Here is a 24,218-nt window from a genome sequence, read left to right as displayed (position 1 = left end):
TCCAGCTGGATGCATTCCTCGAGGTTTCATCACATGACTTCCTAACTGTCCTACCCCACCCAGTCAAGCAGCCCCACCCAGTTGCACAGCTTTTCCTCACCCCGCACCCTCTTCTGCCTCCAATATTTTATTGGTTGCGGGCAGATGCTGCCACTTGGGAACATTGGCAAGCAACTCTGGAGCAGTAAAAGTACGAAGGTCAGAGGTCGTGTGCCATACAGTTGAATGCTGCCAGCCTTGGAAAGTGATAGCACGTGCTGCAGCCAAGTAAGGCAATATGAGGAAGTCTTCGTCAGCAGGATCGTGTGGGCAGGGCTTAGTGGATGGGCTGAGAGGCAAGTGAGCTGGTGAAAGGGGAGAGTGTGATGGGAAAGGTCCCGCGGGTGTTGACTGTCACGGGGCCAGTGACAACTGTTTGTGTCATCTATGTCTCAGTGAGTGGTACTATTGCCTCTCAGTCAGGAGGTTGTGGATTTGCGGACCAAGCCAGAGGCCTGAATTTATAATTTGAGTCAGAGGCACCATCCTCCGGATGAGACATTAAACCGAGGCCCCCGTGTGCCCGCATTGTTGGGCATCCAAGAACTCATGGTACTATTACCAAGAAGAGCAGGGGAGTTATCCCTGGTGTCCAGCCAATATCGAACCCTCAAATCAACATTATTAAATAAAGAGATTATCTGGTCATTATCTCATTGCCGTTTGAGGGATCTTGCTGTGCACAAAGTGGCTGCCACATTTCCCTATATTCCGCTACACGTTGTTGACTGTAAAAGTGCTTTGGCGTGTCCTGAGACTGTGAAAAGCACTTACATATGCAAATTATTTCTTCTTTCAAACTGACTGACCAACTGTGTTGTACACAGCATTTCAGGTGTCAGAACAATAATGGCCCCACAGAGTTATTTGTGAACTGTTCTGTCTTGGAAGATGGGGAAATGTTCAAAACTGTGAGGGAACTGCACAGAGTAAGCAGGAATAAACTGTTCTCATTTGTGGATGGATTGAGAACCAGACGGCACCGACTTAAGGTGACTGGCAAAAGCAGCAACGGCGACATGAGGAAAAATTTTTTTCATGATGCAAGAAGTTAGGGTCTGGAATGCACAGCCTGAGAGTGTGGTGGAGGCAGATTCATTCAAGCCTTTCACAAGAAAACTGGAAATTATCTGAAGAGAAAAAAATTGCCGGACTATGGAAAAGGACTGGGATTGGGTGAGTGGCTCCTACAGAGAGCCAGCATGGGTTGAATAGCCTCCTTACATGCTGTAACCTTTCTATGGTTCAATTACTCTATGAACATACCATTGGAGAATCCTGGTTTTCATTTAGCTCAGAGAGTTTACAACTTGATTTCTGTCTCTTTGGCTTCATGCTTTCCTCGATGTAGCTACTGTTGCTCTCTTTTAGCTTTTTATCACTGGCCTGGGAAGGATCCAGATGGCCTGTTCTGCCCTCCTCATTGGTGCTGAACGCAGAGGGAATGTTCTCTTTGTTGATGTCATCCCTGTGGAGCAAGGCAGGTTTAAACAAATTTACAAAAGGCATTTCATGAAATGGGAGTGCAGTGAGGAGCAGTTCAGTACTGGCTACATGGTGCATGGGGGCTGCCTTCTGTAATGCATTCAACATGCCAGCTTGCATTTCAGATTAGAAACAGGGCATTTATCATAATGATAATTAGGGGTGAATTTCCTCAGGTCTTCTCATGTTCAGTTGCCATCACGTTGGTAGAAGGTTGGTGGACACAGACAAGTAGACTTTCCAATGAAGTTGCAGCAGGAGAAAACCTGAGGAAACTTACCTCAAAACTTCTATTCATAACTCCAAAACCTCCAATAACAAATCCCCAAACCCCCACTAACAAACCCCAAAACCCCCATTAATAAACGCAAACTTCCATTAATTAACCCCAAAACCGCCATTAACAAACCCCAAAACCCCCACTAACAAACCCCCATTAACAAACCCCCAAACCCCCCCTAATAAACCCCAAAACCCCCACTAACAAACCCCAAAGCTCCCACTAACAAACCCCAAAACCCCCACTAACAAACCCCCATTAACAAACCCCCAAACCCCCACTAATAAACCCCAAAACCCCAAATAACAAACCCCAAAACCCCCACTGACAAACCCCAAAACCCCCACTGACAAACCCCAAAACCCCCACTGACAAACCCCAAAGCCCCCACTAACAAACCCTAAAGCCCCCACTAACAAACCCTAAAGCCCCCACTAACAAACCCTAAAGCCCCCACTGACAAACCCTAAAGCCCCCACTGACAAACCCCAAAGCCCCCACTAACAAACCCCAAAGCTCCCACTAACAAACCCCAAAACCCCCACTAACAAACCCCCAAACCCCCACTAACAAACCCCCATTAACAAACCCCCAAACCCCCAGTAATAAACCCCAAAACCCCAAATAACAAACCCCAAAACCCCCACTGACAAACCCCAAAACCCCCACTGACAAACCCCAAAGCCCCCACTAACAAACCCTAAAGCCCCCACTAACAAACCCTAAAGCCCCCACTAACAAACCCTAAAGCCCCCACTGACAAACCCCAAAGCCCCCACTAACAAACCCCAAAGCTCCCACTAACAAACCCTAAAGCCCCCACTAACAAACCCTAAAGCCCCCACTAACAAACCCTAAAGCCCCCACTGACAAACCCCAAAGCCCCCACTAACAAACCCTAAAGCCCCCACTAACAAACCCTAAAGCCCCCACTAACAAACCCTAAAGCCCCCACTAACAAACCCCAAAGCCCCCACTAACAAACCCCAAAGCTCCCACTAACAAACCCCAAAACCCCCACTAACAAACCCCCATTAACAAACCCCCAAACCCCCACTAACAAACCCTAAAGCCCCCACTAACAAACCCCAAAGCTCCCACTAACAAACCCTAAAGCCCCCACTAACAAACCCCAAAACCCCCACTAACAAACCCCCACTAACAAACCCCCAAACCCCCACTAATAAACCCCAAAACCCCAATTAACAAACCCCAAAACCCCCACTAACAAACCCCAAAACCCCCACTAACAAACCCCAAAACCCCCACTAACAAACCCCCATTAACAAACCCCCAAACCCCCATTAACAAACCCCCAAACCCCCACTAACAAACCCCAAAACCCCCACTAACAAACCCCAAAACCCCCACTAACAAACCCCAAAACCCCCACTAACAAACCCCAAAACCCCCACTAACAAACCCCCATTAACAAACCCCCAAACCCCCACTAATAAACCCCAAAACCCCAATTAACAAACCCCAAAACCCCAATTAACAAACCCCAAAGCCCCCACTGACAAACCCCAAAACCCCCACTAACAAACCCCAAAACCGCCATTAATAACCCCAAAACCGCCACTAATAAACCCAAAACCTCCACTAATAAACCCAAAACCTCCACTAATAAACCCAAAACCTCCACTAATAAACCCAAAACCTCCACTAATAAACCCAAAACCTCCACTAATAAACCCAAAACCTCCACTAATAAACCCAAAACCTCCACTAATAAACCCAAAACCTCCACTAATAAACCCAAAACCTCCACTAATAAACCCAAAACCTCCACTAATAAACCCAAAACCTCCACTAATAAACCCAAAACCTCCACTAATAAACCCAAAACCTCCACTAATAAACCCAAAACCTCCACTAATAAACCCAAAACCTCCACTAATAAACCCAAAACCTCCACTAATAAACCCAAAACCTCCACTAATAAACCCAAAACCTCCACTAATAAACCCAAAACCTCCACTAATAAACCCAAAACCTCCACTAATAAACCCAAAACCTCCACTAATAAACCCAAAACCTCCACTAATAACCCCCAAACCTCCACTAATAACCCCCAAACCTCCACAAATACACCCCAAACCTCCACTAATAAACCCCAAACCTCCACTAATAACCCCCAAACCTCCACTAATAACCCCCAAACCTCCACTAATAACCCCCAAACCTCCACTAATAACCCCCAAACCTCCACTAATAACCCCCAAACCTCCACTAATAAACGCAAAACCCCCACTAATAACCCCCAAACCTCCACTAATAAACCCCAAACCTCCATTAATAACCCCCAAACCTCCACTAATAAACCCCAAACCTCCACTAATAAACCCCAAACCTCCACTAATAAACCCCAAACCTCCACTAATAAACCCCAAACCTCCACTAATAAACCCCAAACCTCCACTAATAAACCCCAAACCTCCACTAATAAACCCCAAACCTCCACTAATAAACCCCAAACCTCCACTAATAAACCCCAAACCTCCACTAATAACCCCCAAACCTCCACTAATAACCCCCAAACCTCCACTAATAACCCCCAAACCTCCACTAATAACCCCCAAACCTCCATTAATAACCCCCAAACCTCCATTAATAACCCCCAAACCTCCATTAATAACCCCCAAACCTCCACTAATAAACCCCAAACCTCCACTAATAAACCCAAAACCTCCATTAATAAACCCCAAACCTCCACTAATAACCCCCAAACCCCCATTAATAACCCCCAAACCTCCACTAATAAACCCCAAACCTCCATTAATAAACCCCAAACCTCCATTAATAAACCCCAAACCTCCACTAATAACCCCCAAACCTCCACTAATAACCCCCAAACCTCCACTAATAACCCCCAAACCCCCATTAATAACCCCAAACCTCCATTAATAACCCCCAAACCTCCACTAATAAACCCCAAACCCCCATTAATAACCCCAAACCTCCATTAATAACCCCCAAACCCCCATTAATAACCCCCAAACCTCCACTAATAACCCCCAAACCTCCACTAATAACCCCCAAACCTCCATTAATAACCCCCAAACCTCCATTAATAACCCCCAAACCTCCACTAATAAACCCCAAACCTCCACTAATAACCCCCAAACCTCCATTAATAACCCCCAAACCTCCAATAATAACCCCAAACCTCCACTAATAACCCCCAAACCTCCACTAATAACCCCCAAACCTCCATTAATAACCCCCAAACCCCCACTAATAACCCCCAAACCTCCATTAATAACCCCCAAACCTCCACTAATAACCCCCAAACCTCCACTAATAACCCCCAAACCCCCATTAATAACCCCCAAACCTCCACTAATAACCCCCAAACCCCCATTAATAACCCCCAAACCTCCACTAATAAACCCCAAACCTCCATTAATAACCCCCAAACCCCCACTAATAAACCCCAAACCTCCACTAATAACCCCCAAACCTCCACTAATAAACCCCAAACCTCCACTAATAAACCCCAAACCTCCACTAATAAACCCCAAACCTCCACTAATAAACCCCAAACCTCCACTAATAAACCCCAAACCTCCACTAGTAAACCCCAAACCTCCATTAATAAACCCCAAACCTCCATTAATAAACCCCCAAACCCCCACTAATAACCCCCAAACCTCCATTAATAACCCCCAAACCTCCATTAATAACCCCCAAACCTCCATTAATAACCCCCAAACCTCCATTAATAACCCCCAAACCTCCATTAATAACCCCCAAACCTCCACTAATAACCCCCAAACCTCCACTAATAACCCCCAAACCTCCACTAATAACCCCCAAACCTCCATTAATAACCCCCAAACCTCCACTAATAACCCCAAACCCCCATTAATAACCCCCAAACCTCCATTAATAACCCCCAAACCTCCATTAATAAACCCCAAACCTCCATTAATAACCCCCAAACCTCCATTAATAAACCCCAAACCTCCACTAATAAACCCCAAACCTCCACTAATAAACCCCAAACCTCCACTAATAACCCCCAAACCTCCACTAATAACCCCCAAACCTCCATTAATAACCCCCAAACCTCCACTAATAACCCCCAAACCTCCATTAATAAACCCCAAACCTCCATTAATAAACCCCAAACCTCCATTAATAAACCCCAAACCTCCATTAATAAACCCCAAACCTCCATTAATAAACCCCAAACCTCCACTAATAAACCCCAAACCTCCACTAATAAACCCCAAACCTCCACTAATAAACCCCAAACCTCCACTAATAAACCCCAAACCTCCACTAATAAACCCCAAACCTCCACTAATAAACCCCAAACCTCCACTAATAAACCCCAAACCTCCACTAATAAACCCCAAACCTCCATTAATAAACCCCAAACCTCCATTAATAAACCCCAAACCTCCACTAATAACCCCCAAACCTCCATTAATAAACCCCAAACCTCCACTAATAACCCCAAACCTCCATTAATAACCCCCAAACCTCCACTAATAACCCCCAAACCCCCATTAATAACCCCCAAACCTCCACTAATAACCCCAAACCCCCATTAATAACCCCCAAACCTCCACTAATAACCCCAAACCTCCATTAATAACCCCCAAACCCCCATTAATAACCCCCAAACCTCCACTAATAACCCCCAAACCTCCACTAATAACCCCCAAACCTCCACTAATAACCCCCAAACCTCCACTAATAACCCCCAAACCTCCACTAATAACCCCCAAACCTCCACTAATAACCCCCAAACCCCCATTAATAACCCCAAACCTCCATTAATAACCCCCAAACCTCCACTAATAAACCCCAAACCCCCATTAATAACCCCAAACCTCCATTAATAACCCCCAAACCCCCATTAATAACCCCCAAACCTCCACTAATAACCCCCAAACCTCCACTAATAACCCCCAAACCTCCATTAATAACCCCCAAACCTCCATTAATAACCCCCAAACCTCCATTAATAACCCCCAAACCTCCACTAATAAACCCCAAACCTCCACTAATAACCCCCAAACCTCCATTAATAACCCCCAAACCTCCACTAATAACCCCCAAACCTCCATTAATAACCCCCAAACCTCCAATAATAACCCCCAAACCTCCAATAATAACCCCCAAACCTCCACTAATAACCCCCAAACCTCCATTAATAACCCCCAAACCCCCACTAATAACCCCCAAACCTCCATTAATAACCCCCAAACCTCCACTAATAACCCCCAAACCTCCACTAATAACCCCCAAACCCCCATTAATAACCCCCAAACCTCCACTAATAACCCCAAACCTCCACTAATAACCCCCAAACCTCCACTAATAACCCCAAACCTCCACTAATAACCCCCAAACCTCCACTAATAAACCCCAAACCTCCACTAATAAACCCCAAACCTCCACTAATAACCCCCAAACCTCCACTAATAACCCCCAAACCTCCATTAATAACCCCCAAACCTCCATTAATAACCCCCAAACCTCCACTAATAACCCCCAAACCTCCATTAATAACCCCCAAACCTCCACTAATAACCCCCAAACCCCCATTAATAACCCCCAAACCTCCACTAATAACCCCAAACCCCCATTAATAACCCCCAAACCTCCACTAATAACCCCAAACCTCCATTAATAACCCCCAAACCCCCATTAATAACCCCCAAACCTCCACTAATAACACCCAAACCTCCACTAATAACCCCCAAACCCCCACTAATAACCCCCAAACCCCCATTAATAACCCCCAAACCTCCACTAATAACCCCCAAACCCCCACTAATAACCCCCAAACCCCCATTAATAACCCCCAAACCTCCACTAATAACCCCCAAACCCCCATTAATAACCCCCAAACCCCCATTAATAACCCCCAAACCCCCATTAACACCCCCTGAACTTGCATTAAGACACCCCAAAACCTCCAATAACACACCCCAAAACATCTACAAACAAACCCACGGTCTCCAGATCTGCCATTAATATACCCCGAACTTTTTATTAATACAACTGAACCTCCATTAATACGCATCAGAACGTCTCACAGTTCTTTACACTTTGGAAGTACGGTGACAAATTTACAAGGCATCGAGAGTTGAATGGTTGGGAGGTGAAAGTTCCAAAGAGACATGGGGGGGGGAGGATCTTCCCCTCGTTGGGCGGGCCCAGGAACGGCCGCGCAACAGTCCGCTGCCCACCATCGGACCCCGACTGCGGTTTCACGCTGGCTGGCCAAATTAACGGCCAGCCAGCGCGATTCGAGTGCTGAAACGCTCAGCGTTGGCTGGGAGGCGGGGTAGGAGGTGAAGTCAGCGCCTGAGCGCGAGTGCGCTCACAAAAACCTTCCTGAAGGCACAGAAAACCTGCCTCAGGGGCTGAAGATTTTTCACATTAAAAAATAAAGCTTTCAAAAAAAAAACGTGTCCGCTCATGTGAAGCAGGGACATGTTGGAAATGAGGTCTAAAAAGCTTTTACTTTACTTTTAATTAACATCGGAAACCTCATTCCGCCCGCGGATGAGGTCTCCTCAAAAATCCAAAGGCCGCTCGGCCTATTTGCCCGCTCGCCAACCGTAAGGTTGGACGGGCAGGGAAAGTTTCTATTGAGCTAATTGGTTAATGGGCTTAACAACCTTCCTAATGGTCGGCGGGTGCACTGCCAACTCCTGCACGCACCCGCCGATCGAAATATCACGCAAGTGCGTGGCAACATCAGGACGTGGCGCTATTTCACGATAGTGTGTGTGTGTCGGTCGCGCACCTGCACACCGAGCTGAAAATCCAGCCCCTGGACCGACGAAGCAAGTGGGCAAAACTCGAGGCAGGTGATAGTTTCTTAATTGTGAGAGGCCAGGAGCCACAAGGGCAAAGGGATTTGGGTTTGCTCGTACACAAGACACTAAGAGCTTGTGCACGGTTACGAAATGTAATCCGAAAGGCTGCTGGGCTGTTGGTCTTGGTATCAAGATGGCTGGACACGAAGCAGAGCAAGATGTGCTTCAGTTGTACACAGCCTTGGTCTGAATCCACCTGTGTTCAGTCTTAGGCCTCAGGAAAGGTACATGGGCCCTGCTGCAGCACAGATTCACCCCATAAATGAACCTAGGCTTTAAAGTGTTAAATTTATGAGGCTGGGTCGTGTAAACTTAGCTTGCATTCCCTTAATTTTAGAAGGTTGAGGGGTGATCTAACTGAGGCATTTAAGATGACAAACGGTTTGAACAGTGTCAATATAAAAACCATTTCCCCAGGCGAGAGAGCCTAGAACAAGATGGCATAATCTTAAAATCAGAGCAGGGCTATTCAGGAGTAAGAATCAGGAAACTCTTTTTCATACAGGAGGCAGGAGAAATCTGGAACTCTCTCACCCCAAAAGGCTAAGTTAATGGGCAGCGGTGGGAGGGAGCAGTTTAAATTTTCAGCATGGGTAGGTTTATTATTAAGTAAGGATCAATGCGGAGCAAAGGTAGATAAATGGAGCGGGGTTGCAGATCAAACATGATTTAATAGAAGGGTGGAATGGGCTCGGTGCCTGAATAGCTAGCTCCCTTCTCCCATCTTTCAACGCAGGGCACGGTAAAAAAGACCCCGTCACTGAGGTACGCTCAAGTCCTGAGGCTCAAGGTTTGATCCTCCGCTCTGCTCAATTCTGAGCAGCAATGCTGTAAGGAGGCGATAAATGGAAATCAGGAGCCTCCCAAGATGGTGGTGGAGAGAATTCGAAGATTCCTCCCCCCCACAACCCCTGGCAAACCCTTCCGCCCATCCCCCCCACCTCCCCACACCCTCCAAAAAAAAAAAAAAATCTCACGCAATCCTCAGGCACAGTTCAGAACAGCGACTGAGGCCTTAGGGGCTGGCCCTGATCTTGCCCTGATACCCACAGTGGGTGCAAGTCCTGGGGAGGCGAGAGCTCGGAAGGCTCGAACGCTTGCACAGAAGGCTATAAGGACAAAGGAACACTGCATAGAGGATGAGCTGCAAGAACAAAGCATGTTTATTTAATCATTTTGTTGGAAGCGGTTGTGGGGGTGGGGGGAGAGAGATGTTGGGGGTGGGTGGGGGCAGGGCTGGCCGACATTCCTCTCATTAACCTGAACAAAACCAAGGCTTTGCATCTAGCATAAGCTGCAGAAGGAAGCTCATTCCAGCTCTAAACCAACCGAGGACAGTCGGCATCAAATCTGGCCTAGGCAGTAAATTATCAACGGTTGATTTATATTTTACACATAAAGCATGCAGTTTTATAAAACAAAGAGGCTATTGCGTGTAGTGATTCAACATTTGTTGTCAAGCTACAATTATAATCTATCCTTATTTCAAATGCTGTGAAAAATATTCTAATCTATTGGTTTAAAATGCAGACTCTAATATAAGAACAGTAATGAAAATATCCATACATTTCTTTGCTTCTCCAGTATTCATCCTGTTCTTTCAGATGTCTCCTCCTCTGTCTTGCAGAGACTGCTGCCGTTGATGAAGATGTCCCCGTTTCAGATTCCTCTGAACTTTGACCTCCACTGCCATGAGCGTCAAAGAGATGTTGTTCCACTGCTGACCGGATGGTCCTTTCTATAAAACTGCAAACACACAACAGAGTGACTGAGCAACTGGCGGGCTGCAGCAATTTCCCCTGTTTGAAAATTCGGGTCCTTTAATGTGAAATCAGCTGAAATTAAATGTACAAACTCCACCTTACAGTTTTCTTTACCTTTCAAAAGTACACTCAGTGAACAAATCTGCACTAAGGTCAAAGCTGAAATCATTTTAAAAGACATACACCTGCTCACAGATACATACACATAAACACACGCAGGAATGCACTCACACACAAAAACATGCCAGCATACAGCCACCCACTCATGCATGCACATAGAGGTGCATAATACACACACACACAAACAAACAGATTTGCATGCTCATACATCCACGCATGCACTCACATGCAGGCACACATGATTGCACTCATGCAAGCACACACATGCATTCACATACACGCAGGCACACACGTGCAACCACTCACACAGGCAGAAACATGCATTCATGCGCACGCAGCCACACAAGCACACATAAGTGCTCACATGCAGACAGACCCACATGCACTCACACATGCATGCTCTCTCTCACACACATACACACTACAGGACAAAGAATCTGAAGAACTTATCGATAAGGAATAACTGCCAATTAAGTGACCAAATGTCTCTGAGCTAAGGCAAGATAAGCTACAATGCAAAAGCTGCAGATAAACCCACTACAAGAGATAACGAGAGATGGAGGAGCCAAACACACAATCCAATCTCACACATTAAATACGAGGATCAACAAAAGGGGCAGTCAAGAAACAACCAGTCCCTCAGGAGCAACTGTAGCAGCGATGTGACCTTTCACCTGATGCCTGCCTGAACTCCACTGCCAGCCTCCTGCCGTGTTCTTATATAGTCACAGGGGATGGGGTGGTTGGGTGGGCAGGGGCGTGGGGGGTGGGGGGGTGGTCAGTGGTTGGGGTTGGGGGGTAGCATGGGGGCTGTGATGTACAGGACACTGGGTCAGCATGACCCTTCTGTAACCCTGTGTGCCACTCCAGGCCACAGAGAGGTTGTGGCTCTGTCTTAGCCCGCTTCCAGCTTTTAATCCAACTGAAAGCCTCTCCTCGTGACAGAGCTTAACCTCGAAAGAGTTAAAAAGAATCTGCAGACATGGCAGTTGAGAGATAGCTTCTCATCCGTTAAGACTGTGTACGTGATAAACTTAACCAAGTCAACAGTGCACAAGATATGCATCTCTTGTTACAAAATCATTACAGGAGATACTAGCTCAGGGGTCTGGTCCTGTATAGTTAGCCTGAGTAATATAAGTGCAGAGTTTGGTGAGGAAACATTGTTAGCAGATAATGCATTCAAATCGCGAACAGTGATTAGCTGTAGGAATGCTACCAATATAGCCTTCCCAAGCACAAACTGTAGCAATGGAATTGAACTGAACCTCGTCTGCCCTGACTTGGTGCAACCCTGGCAGTGAACTTGGGTCCGTGCTGGGTTACACTGCTCAACTAATGCCCAGTCCAATTCAGAGCTGTTCATAGAATCTCTAAACTAAAGGTTCTTTTGTTCAAGAATTATTTTCATTTCTCCGTTACTGCGCAGAGGGATTTGGGGGTTGGGGGGTGGTGGAAAGGGCAGGAGGCTTGCTCTCGTACAACCGATATGCATTTACGGCAGGGGAGGAGGACATTCAGCCCTTCTGATGTTTGTGCTGGCTTTGTGCTTGAGCAATCCAGCACCACTGAAATCAAGGGCAGACAGGGTCAATCAGCTATCGGTGCCAGTATCACCCATAGTCGGATGGAAAATCGGTGGGGGGGGGCAAGGATCTGAGGGCACACCGTCAGAAAAGGAGGCTATTCGGCCCATCATGTCTGGACTAGGTCTTTGAAAGCGTGAGTCAATTAGGCTCGCTTCCCCCTCCCTTCCACCAGCTCTTCCTCAACATCATTGGATATGTTCTTGAAGCAGGAAACAATCGGAAAACAAACCCTTTCACATTGAAGAAAGTTAAGATAAAGTGCACTTACTCCCCTGCTGATGACATGCTGTTGACTGACGGCACATGTGTACTATAATGACAAACAAAGACATGCAAATTAGATCATTAAAGCACCAGGGGTGGGTGATCAACAGTAAAGATAAGAGGATCCAGAATTGGCGCCATAGTGGTTCCAAGGGGGAAAGGTCATGTGGCCCCTGATTGAACTTTCTAAAGACAAAGTGGAGGTGGGGGGGCTTGGTGGGGGCAATAATTTACCTACTACTTCGAAAAAAAACAAGCTAGTGAGGTTTAGGTTAAATCGATCGTTGATGCAAAGGAGCCCATCTGCCCAACTCACTGGCACTGTCCACTGCTCGGGGCAGAGGTCATTGCCAAGACAACAGGGGACACTGCTCAGTAACTCATGGCCTTTCTTTGCTGTTGCCTCAGAGGACAGATGCCGTTGTAATGTAAACGAGCTATTGGGGTGTAAAAGAGAGGAAAGTAATGCCAGCACAAACTGTTTTCTCAGGGGGCAGCTGAGCGCTCGAGTTGTGACCTCATGCTAGAAAGCGCAGAGCCAGTGAATTTACCCTTCTGAATCTGACTGGAGTAGATTAAGGTAATTGGGAGGAACACAGAGACCTGGAGCGAAAGACTTTAATCCTCAACTGCGGCAAGATCTTGTCTCGCAAATTGGAAAAGTTGCAGTCACGTAGAATGAAACCCCCAAGAGCTTTGAGAGTAACATAGTTACTGAACATGCATTCGAGAACAGACAGAATGAAGAGAAAGGTGATCAAGTGCCTTTGGTGCTGTCAATATTTTTCCAAACTAACACTGGTCACCAGGCACGTGCTCTTCAAGAACAACGAGTGATTTACAAGGGGGAAAAAAATACTGAGTAAAAACGTCTTTTGGTCTATGGAATGCCAGTAATTCAAGTGATGCAGCCTAATCTCTTGCCTTCAAAACTCTACTACCGGAAATAAAAACTCTGGCAGTTAATGCAGCAGTTTAAACATTTCTTAACAGGATCCAGTTTCGTTTAACCGACACACACCATTTAACCAGAGTGGCTAGATTGTGGAACTCACTGCCACATGGAGTAGCTAAGGCGAATATTCTAGAAGCACTCAAGGGGGAAGTTAGACAAGCACATAGAGAGGTGAAAGGATATGTTGAAAGGGTGTGGGGTGAACCAAGGTGGGAGTTGGCTTGTGTGGGCTGAATGGCCTTCTGTGCTGGAACATTCAATGTACAAGTACAATGTGCACCTATATATTGCCTGTCAATGAAGTGCTTTTGAGGGATAGTTCTTGCTGGAATGTAGGAAACAGGGCAGCTACACAATACACAGCAAAATCCCAGCAAAATCCCACAAACAGCATTGAAGCAAATAACCAGTTAACCTGTTTTTTTTTGTGCTGTTGTCTGGGGTTGGTTGAAGAAGAGGAGGGATAAATCAAACAACATCATGGAACCTCTTACAGCAGCTGAGCAGACAGAAATTGACCAGAATGCAATTGCTCTGAAAACACAGCTATTATGAAGACCTGTTGTGCATACAGCAGATTAGACACAATACACAGGATAGGCTGATTGCTTCCTCTCAAATAAGTGGTCAGTGGAACGAGATGGGCAGGCATATTTTGTAACTTGCTGACCCCATGCAAAACGAGGTGCCCTCCCAGTGACCCTATGAGCTCTGGCAGGGTCAGCATTGAAAGGCGTTTGGTTTGATGGAATTCCAGTACCACCGTGAGGATCACGGCTCACTCTCTCAGTGCCCTTTGCAGAGAATTAAAAGGTTCTGCAGCTGCCAAATACACTCCAGCCCTAGTCTGCTTGGAGCAAGAGGGACTCGTCAGCTGACGGAACTACATTGGACATCACAAGGCGAGCTGGATCTGGCCCAGCAGATTTAGCTCTCGGTATTCTAACTCGCACCAATTGTCCTTCACCCATCAACCCTGTGCTCGCTGATCTGAACTGGCTCCCAGTTAAACAACACCTGAATTTTAAAATTCTCATCTTTATCTTCAAATCCCTTCATGACCTCTCGCCTCCCTATCTCTGTAATCGCCTCGAGCTCCACAACCCTCCAAGATATCTGCACTTCTCTAATTCTGGCCTCGTGAGCCTCCCCTATTTTAATCACTACACCATTGGTGTCTGAGCCTTCAGTTGTCTAGGTCCCAAGCGCTGAAATTCCTACACCTCTCTGCCTCTCTAACCTCACTTCTCGCTCCTTAAAAGCTTCCTCTTTGACCAAGCCTTTGGACATCTTCCCTAATATCTCTTGATGCAGCTCGGTGTCATATTTTGCTTTATAATGCCTCTGTGAAGAGCCTTGGGGTGCTTTTTAATGTTAAAAGTGCTATATAAATACAAATTGTTGTTGCTTTTGCAAGGGAGTGACCAGATCACTAGCACCTGCTCAAGGGCAATTAGGGATGGGCAATAAATGCTGGCCTAGCCAGCGGTGCCCACATCCCATGAACGAATGAAAAAAAAAAGGATGCTGAATCAAGTTATGACTCCGAACAATTGTACTTTGAATGGAGTGACTGGGCGCGCATTCGTAACAGGTTAATATCAGCAATTGTAACCACCTATCCACCCAGTTTCCTCTGAGGAAACATGGTTAAAATTACCCCCCCCCCCACCCCCACCACTTGCATAGGGAAAGAGGAGGTGACTGTGTCACTCTTCATTTCTTAAAATGAAAAAAATAGAATCCTCTTTCACTCCATCCTGTTTTCAGTTGTGCTCCTCTGAAAACATTTCACTCTATTGTTTTGGTCTACGAATCCTGGAATTTTCCCCCAACGAACTTGCTACCTCGCTCAATGAAGCGACGGCTACTGTGAACATCTCTAACGAGCAGGGAGGTACTGTACTGAGAATAATAAAAGCACATGACCAAGCAATGTGAAAGGAGGTGGGGGTTGTGGGAGAGGGGGACAGGTGATAGGAAAAGTACCATAGCTGGCAATATATGACCCTGGAACCAGGTCGAACCTACTTTGTTGATTCACTGTCAGCCAAAAATTGCACGGCAGGTTTACACAAAATATTTGTACTTTGCTCGCAAATATTTTCGGAACTTGAGAAAGGGGGAAAAATAAATGCAAAGTTTAGTTCGGCCTGACCAGACACAGAGTCAACAATTTCCTTGTGCACATTTACCTATCAATCCAAAATGCTGATACCTTCCAGTTTCAATCCATCGCCAACATGGCGTAAACTCAGAGATTGTGGCAAGCTCTTAATGTTGTACTGACCAAGCCAACGTCATAGCTGGTCGAGCTTTTAAAATTCAGGTGCTTGGAATTCCAAACGGCCAAGTTCCTCAGTGTTTGATCTGTTTGTCTACTGATTACTGCTAAACAGGAGTGTGGATGGTATTGGAATAGTTAGGCGGGATTTTCTAGCCCATCCCACCGGCGGGATCTTCCCATCCCGCTGAAGTCAACGGAGACTCGAATGACTCACCACATCCACTGTGGGGAAACCTGCCAAAGCAGGGCCAGAAAATCCTAGTTTGTAGATTCTTCCAGGGCAGAAAGGAGGTCACTCAACCCATTGAATCTGTGCCAGCTCTTTTTGAAAGCACTGTCAATTATTTCCTCACTCTTTTTCCTGTAGCCTTGTAATTTTGTTCTTTTCCAGTATTTATCCAATTTCTCTTTTGAAAGTTATTATTAAACCTGTCCCCCATGACCTTTCAGGCAGTGTACTCCAGATCATAACAACTTGTTGTGTAAAAAATTCCCCTCATCTCCTATCCTGGTTTTCTTTTCGTCGATTATCTTGAATCTGCATCCTCTGCTAACCAATCTTCCTGCCAGAGGAAATGGTTCCCCTCCATCTAACCTATCAAAAATGTGAATACCTCTGTTAAGTCACCCCTTAAATCTCCTTTAATGAAAGAGCTTCCTTACCTGATTTGTTCATTCACATGCCTCACACTTGGGGAACCGCACCCCACTCTCTGCACTGATGCTAATTAACCTCTTCCTGCCTACAGATAACATCCTATGTGGCTGTGGCAAAGTTAACCTATCCTTCCTCGTCCTTCTTGACCTGTCTGCACTTTTTTTTTTACATGGTCCTCCTCCAACACCTCTCCACCGTTGTCCAACTGGGTGGGGACTGCTCTCGGCTGGTTCCATTCTTATCTATCTAGTCAGCGCATCACCTAAAATGGCTTCTCTTCCTGCTCCTGCATCATTACCTTTGGTGTCCCCCAAGGACCTATCCAAGGCTCCCCTCCTGTTCCTCATCAACATGCTGCCCCTTGACGAAATCATCCGAAAACACACCATTAGTTTTCACCGGCTGGTTTTAAGCTCCCACACCGGCGGGTTTGAAGACCGGGCATGTAAAATCTAGCGGGTGGCATTCCAGCTGCCAACCCGCCTCTGCCGATGTGTCTGAAATTTCACAGGGGACATGGATGGGAGATGCAGGGTGGCTCGCCAGCCTCTCGAGGCCTTTAAGTGAAGGCCTCATCCTGCACCCTCGAGTATTTTACCTCCGGCAGGGGCAGACCCACACCATGCAGAAGCCCGGCATCTTTAGCTGAAATGTTAGCAACCTTGGCGACAATAGACTCTATGTCCTTGCTGTTATCAAGACTGCCTGCTGTCACCTCACCACTAATATTGCGCATCTTCGTCCTCAGCTCAGACCATTGGTTGCTCAAACCCTCACTCATTCCGTATTCCAAAAGCTCTCCTGGCCAGCTTTAAACTCTCTGTAAACTTGAGCTCATCCAAAACTCTGTAGCCCACACCCTAGCCCTGTGCTCGCTGGCCCATGTTGGCTCCCACTTTGGCAACACCAACGTTCTCACGCTCGTTTCAAATCCCTCCATGGTCATGTTACTCCTTAGCTCTGTAATCTACTCCAGCCCGGCAACCCTCCGAGATCCCTGTGCTCCTCCAGTTCTGGTCTCAAGCACATCCCTGATTTCCATCATCCACCACTGGAGTCCGTATTTTCAGCTGACTAGGCCCTAAATTCTGGAATTCCCTCACTAAAACTCTCAACCTCGCTTCAATCTATTGGGACTCTCCTTAAAACTTACCTCCACGACTAAGCTGTTAATAACTACCCTTATGGCTCAGTGTCAGATTTTGGTGTGATATTGGTCCGGTAATGCAACATTTCACTGTATTAAAAAGGTGCTATACAAATGCAAGTTGTCGTTTTTAAACAGATATATTCACCCACCCTGAGGTGCCAGTAATCTCGCTGCTTGTTGATAAAGTTCTAAGGGAACCTAAAAATCATTGCTCAATTTCTGACAACTGACGAGATAAATGTAATCAAATGTTCATTCTTTAGCAAGTTACACTTTAAACAATCAATTAAACAGTTAAGACTCCAAGGCTCCATTCAGCTGCCCGAGGTCTTGGTTTAAAAACTACTTCCTAATATTTCAGAAAATAATCCCCAATCAGGAAAACTGACAAAACAGCCATAGAAAGTTTACCTTAAATAAAATGGGGACATCGGCCGATCATCGTCTTGAGAGCTGAAAGATAAAAATAAACTTGCTTAAGGCCAACAGTCCTATGTTTTTTGATGTTAAATAATCGTGTCTCCACAGGTTGGCAACTAAGGTACCACACAACAAAGCATGAAGCTACCATCCATTTTAAACCAGATGACAAAGGCACTCAGAGAAACCAAAATATCATAAATCCAGTAGAATACATTCTCCTGAGTACATTACATTAAATTTATAACACAGAAAGAGGCCATTCAGCCCAAATGGTCTATGCTTGATACTAGCCATCTCCCATTACTTTCCATTTAAATCTATCAACATATCCTTCTATTCCTTTCTCCCTCATGTGCTTATCCATTGAATGTTATTTGCCTCAACTAAACCTTGTGGGCTATGAATTCCACATCCTAACCTCTCTCTGGGTAAAGAAGTTGTTCCTGAATTCCCTATTGGATTTATAGGTGACTATATTATATTTGGAGGTCTTGTGGTGCGGTGAGTAGCGTCCCTGCTCGGAGTCAGAAGCTCCAGGTTTGAGTCATACCCCAGGGCTTGATGGCCAAGGAAGGTGCAACATAACATGGCTAAACAGGTTCAGTATCAACCTGCAAATCCTTCCAAAACGTGCCAATGGCAGACGGTAAGAGCAGAAGAGATTCCCGGTCAGCCATAAGATGGAAAGAATGTTGGAACCTCTACCATCACTATCCATAGCTCCAGACTACATGCACGTAATGATGCATGTTGCCACAGCAATCCGAAGTTATTGAGTGAACTGTAACATACAAAAAATGATATATATGGCCTCACAAACACACACCTCTCACTTTCATAGCAAATATAACACTCATGTACAATTCGACCCTCCCTTCAGGTTTTGGCTTTTCATTCTAAGTCCTCACAAGAGCAACAGTTCAGCAGTGATGCTTGATGTAGTTGTGTATGCTGAGGCGTGTGCCACTAGAGTATGCAACTGAAGAGCATGCAGCTACAGACATTGCGGCAAAGCTGTGTTTCATAGAGGAAGAACAGCAGACAAATGGTTCTGAGGCAGCCAACCTTCTGTCATGAAAAATAAATTGAAATATAAATTATGACCATAACACATCTAGGGTAATTGTGAAAATCAAAAAAAAAAATAAAATTAACAAACAAAAACAGGGCTACTGGGTTGTGGGGGAATCTTCAATGAGATAGGAAGGGATCCAGTATAAATTAAACTGAGAGAAAAATTATCCAACAGCTTGATGTTCCTTTCATTAACTAGACATCTTCATTATAATTGTCACAATTTAGATTTATTTTGGTCTCAGCAGAAAACAATGAATTATCAATCAAATGGTGATGAAATGGCTTTGACACAGAAAGCCAATGGATTCATTTCTATCAGATTTCTGGTTCTGGAGCTCGCTCTGTATTGAGCCGTTTTGATATCATAAATCGTAAGCACCTCAGGGGGGACAATTACTTTGCTCCGTGACCAAGTGTACAAAAGCTTTCTGCCGATTCCAGTCATTGCTGGAGTCCTCTCGGCCTGCTGAGAAATTCGACGGAAAGGGTTCAAAAGTTGCAAAATATTATAAACGATGAATTCCCTGCCACAACGTTGGACAGTTCAGTAGTTTTGCAGAGTTCTTGTAATTGAATCAAAGTTGGACAAGTATCACTCCCTTCATCTGGCATTGCTCCTTCTCTCCAATACTGGACTCTGACGATTCTCTGTATTACAAACTACTTTGGCTTCTGGCACAGGTTATCCGACACAAATGATTTCATTGTAGGAACTTGGAGAAACAGACCATTCTAACATTGGAAAAGAATCGGTACCATTGCAGACTTATCATTGCAAAAAAAAGTGTGTTGCACTAATGCAGAAACAGCAGTAAACGTACAAGGTAAAGTCACTGTCTGACAGGGCTTTGAATTCTTGTGGTAACAGACTAATCTCAAGCAGACTTCAGTATAACTTCTATCAATGCAATTGCAAACACATTTTAAACTTTAACTAAAAAGTTTAAGGTTGCAAGCAGTCTGCTGGAATAGCTGTTAAAGTTTAAAAATAATGCTAAACAGCCAACAGGACACTTCCTCAAAACAAAACATAGAACTGCTTTTCACGTCAGCTGTAGCTTAGTCAGTAGCACTCTGGCCTCTGAGTCAAGAGATCATGGGTTCAAGTCCCACTTCAAAGACTGGATCACATAATTCAATCTGATAGTAAAGTGCAGTAGGGAGGGAGAGCTGCACTGTGTTGAAGTTGCTGCCTTTTGAATGGGACGTTAAATGGAGCTGTCTGCCCTCTTAGGTGCATTTGAAAGATCCCATGACACTATTTGAAGAACAGCAGGGAATTATCCCTAAGGTAAAGGCAAATACTGTGGATGCCAGAAATCTGAAACAAAAATGCTGGAAAAAATCAGCAGGTCCGACAGCACCTGTGAAGAGAGAGGCAGAGTTAACATTTTGAGTCCGTATGACTGGTACAGACTCGAAACGTTATCTCTGTCTTTCTCTCCACAGATGCTGTCAGACCTGCTGAGTTTTTCCAGCATTTTTTGTTTTTGTGTGAGGGAATTATCCCTTGTGTGTTGGCTCAACCAAGTTATGAAACAAGCAATTATCTAGCCATGATCTCATTGTTGTCTGTGGGGCCTTACTGTACACAAACTGGCAGCTGTGTTACCTACAGTAATCATACTTCAAAAGCACTTTGTTAGGCCTAAGGAGATCTGAGCCACCCCGAGATTGTGAAATGTGCTAAATTTTTTTTCATTTCCCAGTGCAGTGCTGAAGGAGTACTGCACTATCAGAGGTGTCATCTTTAGGATGATGTTAAAGTCCTCGTCTACTCTTTGAGCACATAACAAATCCTACGGTGTTATCTGAAGAGCAGGGCAGTTCTCCCCGGCATCCTGGCCAATATTTAGTTTTTCAACCAACTCCACTAAAACAGATTGCCAATGTCATTACTGTTTGTGGGAGCTTGCTGTATGTAAATTGGCTGCTCCGTCTCCTACTTAAAACAGTTACTTTATTTCAAAAGCTCTTCATTGGCTGGTAAAGCATTTTGGGTTTTGAGGTCGAGAAAGTTTATATATTAATGCAAATCATTTTTCCCTACTCAGTAATGTCAATTTCTGGGAAGCCTAAAGACTTCTGTGCAGTACACCCAACCCCCGGCCTCCAATTTGTAGAGAAATTATTTTGAAACAGTTGTCAAAGTTCTGTGGTGATTATTGCATTGTTAATATGGGGAGACAAAACAATCAGTTCCAGGACAGATGCCACCCATTCTCAGCTTCTGATTTTAATTTCTAACAGTTATTAGGAACTTGCAATGCAGACAGGAAGAACCAAGTTAGGCATGGCACTGGAACATCTGGGCAATACTCAAGACTCTTTTGAGGGTTTAGGGACCATCCAATGAGGACAACAGCAATGTGCATTCATTTTGATGTCCTTAGTGAGTGAAAAGTTGCAAGGCACTTTGCAGATAGATATATGGAAAACCGGCTTCAGGTCAGTAAAAGGAAAGGTTGAAACTAATGTGTCAGCTGTGGCTTGGTTGGTAGCACCCCTGACTTTGAGTCAAAAGGTTGTGGTTTCAAGTCCCACTTCAGACACCATGCAAAGCAAGGTAACACTCCAGGGCAGCACTGTTGGAGATGCTGCCTTTTTGATGGGACATTAAACGAAAGGTCATATCTGCCCTCTCATGTGAATGTGAAAAAAAATCCCATAGCGCTAAATTAAAGAAGAGGAGAGCTGTCCCCTGGTGTCCAGCCAATATTCATCCCTCAATCGATATCGCAAAAACTGATGCTATGGTTATGCTCACATTGCAGTTTATGGGAGCTTGCTAAGTGCAAAGTGGCTGTGAGGCTTTGTTCATTATGACCATGACTTCAAAAAAGTAGTTCATTGGATGATTGGGATGCCTAAATTTTCAAAAGGTGCTATGGAAATGCAAGTCTGTCTTTCTTTTATTCTTTTACAGTAACCCATTCAAAGTGCGGACTGGCTACACACACACACACTCACACACACACTACTCAATATTTGCATGTCTCAAGATTCCCAGATGATACTTACTACATTTTAGTATCGGGGGATCTCTTCCACTATTAATCATGCAAGTATATCAAACTTCCCCCAAATAGATAATTTGTAATGTCTATTAATGGGAACAGCTTAATCCCATGGTTCATTGTTGGCTGTTCCACACCACAGTTATCTCCCAAATTAGAAACCACCAGTCATTATGTGGTTTGCTGGCTCAGACTTGTTTCTGAGGCAATCCAATGAAGATAAGAAATTCACCTGAAGGGAGGCAGTGAATGCCTGAAACCCACTTTCAGGAACTCAGAACATGACACTGGAATCCCACCAGATACATACATACGAACATACGTATTAGGAGCAGGCCCCTCTAGCCTGTTCCGGCATTCAATAACATCATGGCTAATCTGACTGTAACCTCCACTGATTGCAATACTGAATCACCGCATGTGCCTCCTTTCCTTTCATCTATCCCGTAATTGATCATTAGCCTCAGTGTTGTTTGTGGGATCTTGCTCTGCACGTATAAGCTGCCGTGATTTCCAAAAGTGACCGCGCTTCAAGCAGAGCTTCACTGGCTGAGATGCACTTTGGTATGTCCTGAGGTCATGAAAAGCAAGTTATTTCTTCAGCTTTACCCCTAGGAGTTTAGCACTTCTCAAAAAAGACGGTCCAACTTAAAAAGGGACTAGAGGGTGACTCGATCAAGACATTCAGATGAGGTCAGAAACTCAGAGTGGTTCTTGAATGCCATCTAAAACTCAAGGTTTAATTACAGTCTTGTAACTTTCCCCCTTGGGCTTTGCGTTACATAACAGTGCTGCAGGCAAACATGGGTATACATGACATGAAAAAAAAATTTCTTAAGTTAGGATGTCTTTTTTAGGAGCAGAGGCTGGTGCTACTTTCCATAAGACAGTATATCAGCGACTTAGGCGCTCCTGACCTTAAATTCCTAGAACTGTGCTGGGAACCACTTATCGAAAGAGCGCTCCTCATTAAGATTGGAAACAGAGCAAAAATCAAGAGTTCATTTCAATGTCGCAGCGTTACTGAGAATGGATATCGAGTCCACATCGAGTGACTCATGGGAAGGCCAGCGCTCATGATACCCTTTTGACTTTATTTTTATTCTTCCAGTAAGTTCCTGTGTCAGAAATATAAAACTACTTCAACAAACATTATAAAAATAGTTTAGGCCTTCATCATAAGCAAGAAGGGAGATGCTGGCAGGTTATCTTTTAAACAGTTGTGAGGACATAGAGTACCCAGACAGACAACACAGAGTACCCAGACAGACAACACAGAGTACCCAGACAGACAACAGCCATGGAAGCAGAATCCATAAATACCTTTTTTCAAAGGGCTAACATTTGTAAGTGAAAGATATAAATGGGAATGGGGAAAACACAACGGAATCAAGGCAGGAACTGGTTCGATGGGCCAAATAGCCTCCCCTTATTGTAAATTTTATGACACACTACAAACCTTCTGAGGTTCTACTCAGTCCCCAGTTCAATCAGTTGTAGGGTATCAGATTTCAAACACGTGGCCAGACCTATCTGGGAGAGGGCTGAAAGTCAATCCCTCTGCACATAATGGATCTGGGAGCATCAAAGAGCTCTCTCCACATCATGATTACATAATACCAATTAGAAATGCTACTTTTTGTAGAATTAAATTAAGTTTACAGTATAGAAACGGGCCAATGAGCCCAGCTGGTCCATGCAGTGTTTATGCTCCACAAGGAGCCTCGCCCAGCACTATTTCCCTACCAATATGCCCTTCTGTCCATTTCTCCCTTGTGTACTTAACTGGGCTCCCTTTAAAGGAATCTATGCTTTCCCCCTCAATGACCCCATGTTGTAGTGGATTCCACATTCTCACCACCCTCTGGGGAAACAAGTTGTCTTTTGAGCTCCCTATTGGATTGATTGGTGACTCGCTTTCTATGTATGGACCCCAGTATTGGGCTCCCCCACCCGCCACACAAGTGGAAACATCCTCCACATCCAACCTGTTGAACCCCTTCACCTTTTAAGACCTCTATTTGAGCACCACCACCATCCCCCCCCCCCCCCCTTCCCCCACCACCACATTCAAAATTCAGATCTCCTTCAACACACCATTAACTTAAACACAAATAACACCTCAACACCAAGCCACTCTCCTTAGGTCCTTTCTGTCTCAATTGTTCAGGGGGATCAAATTCACATTCAACATGTACAAACATAAAAACAAAATACACAGCAGATTATCTAAACTATGCAATAACAAATCAGTCCCTGCACTTCA

General features: G+C 45.0%; 1 protein-coding gene across 4 annotated transcripts in view; it reads right to left on the bottom strand.

The window, feature by feature from the left end:
- fam13a (family with sequence similarity 13 member A) overlaps positions 1-24,218 on the bottom strand; it is a 228,579-nt gene that overhangs the window by 49,033 nt on the left and 155,328 nt on the right. For all 4 annotated transcript variants that reach the window (XM_041216175.1, XM_041216348.1, XM_041216260.1 and 1 more), the window contains exons 8-11: positions 17,847-17,888; positions 12,390-12,431; positions 10,216-10,395; positions 1,306-1,507 (exon numbers count right to left, since the gene is read on the bottom strand). In XM_041216175.1, the coding sequence (XP_041072109.1) occupies positions 1,306-1,507; positions 10,216-10,395; positions 12,390-12,431; positions 17,847-17,888 (466 nt within the window). The remainder of the gene's footprint in view (positions 1-1,305; positions 1,508-10,215; positions 10,396-12,389; positions 12,432-17,846; positions 17,889-24,218) is intronic.

The sequence above is a fragment of the Carcharodon carcharias genome, chromosome 1 (assembly GCF_017639515.1).
Source record: "Carcharodon carcharias isolate sCarCar2 chromosome 1, sCarCar2.pri, whole genome shotgun sequence".
NCBI classification, from domain to species: Eukaryota; Metazoa; Chordata; class Chondrichthyes; order Lamniformes; family Lamnidae; genus Carcharodon; species Carcharodon carcharias.
Note: the sequence above shows the minus strand (reverse complement) of the source record. Positions and strands in the feature narration are given on the sequence as shown.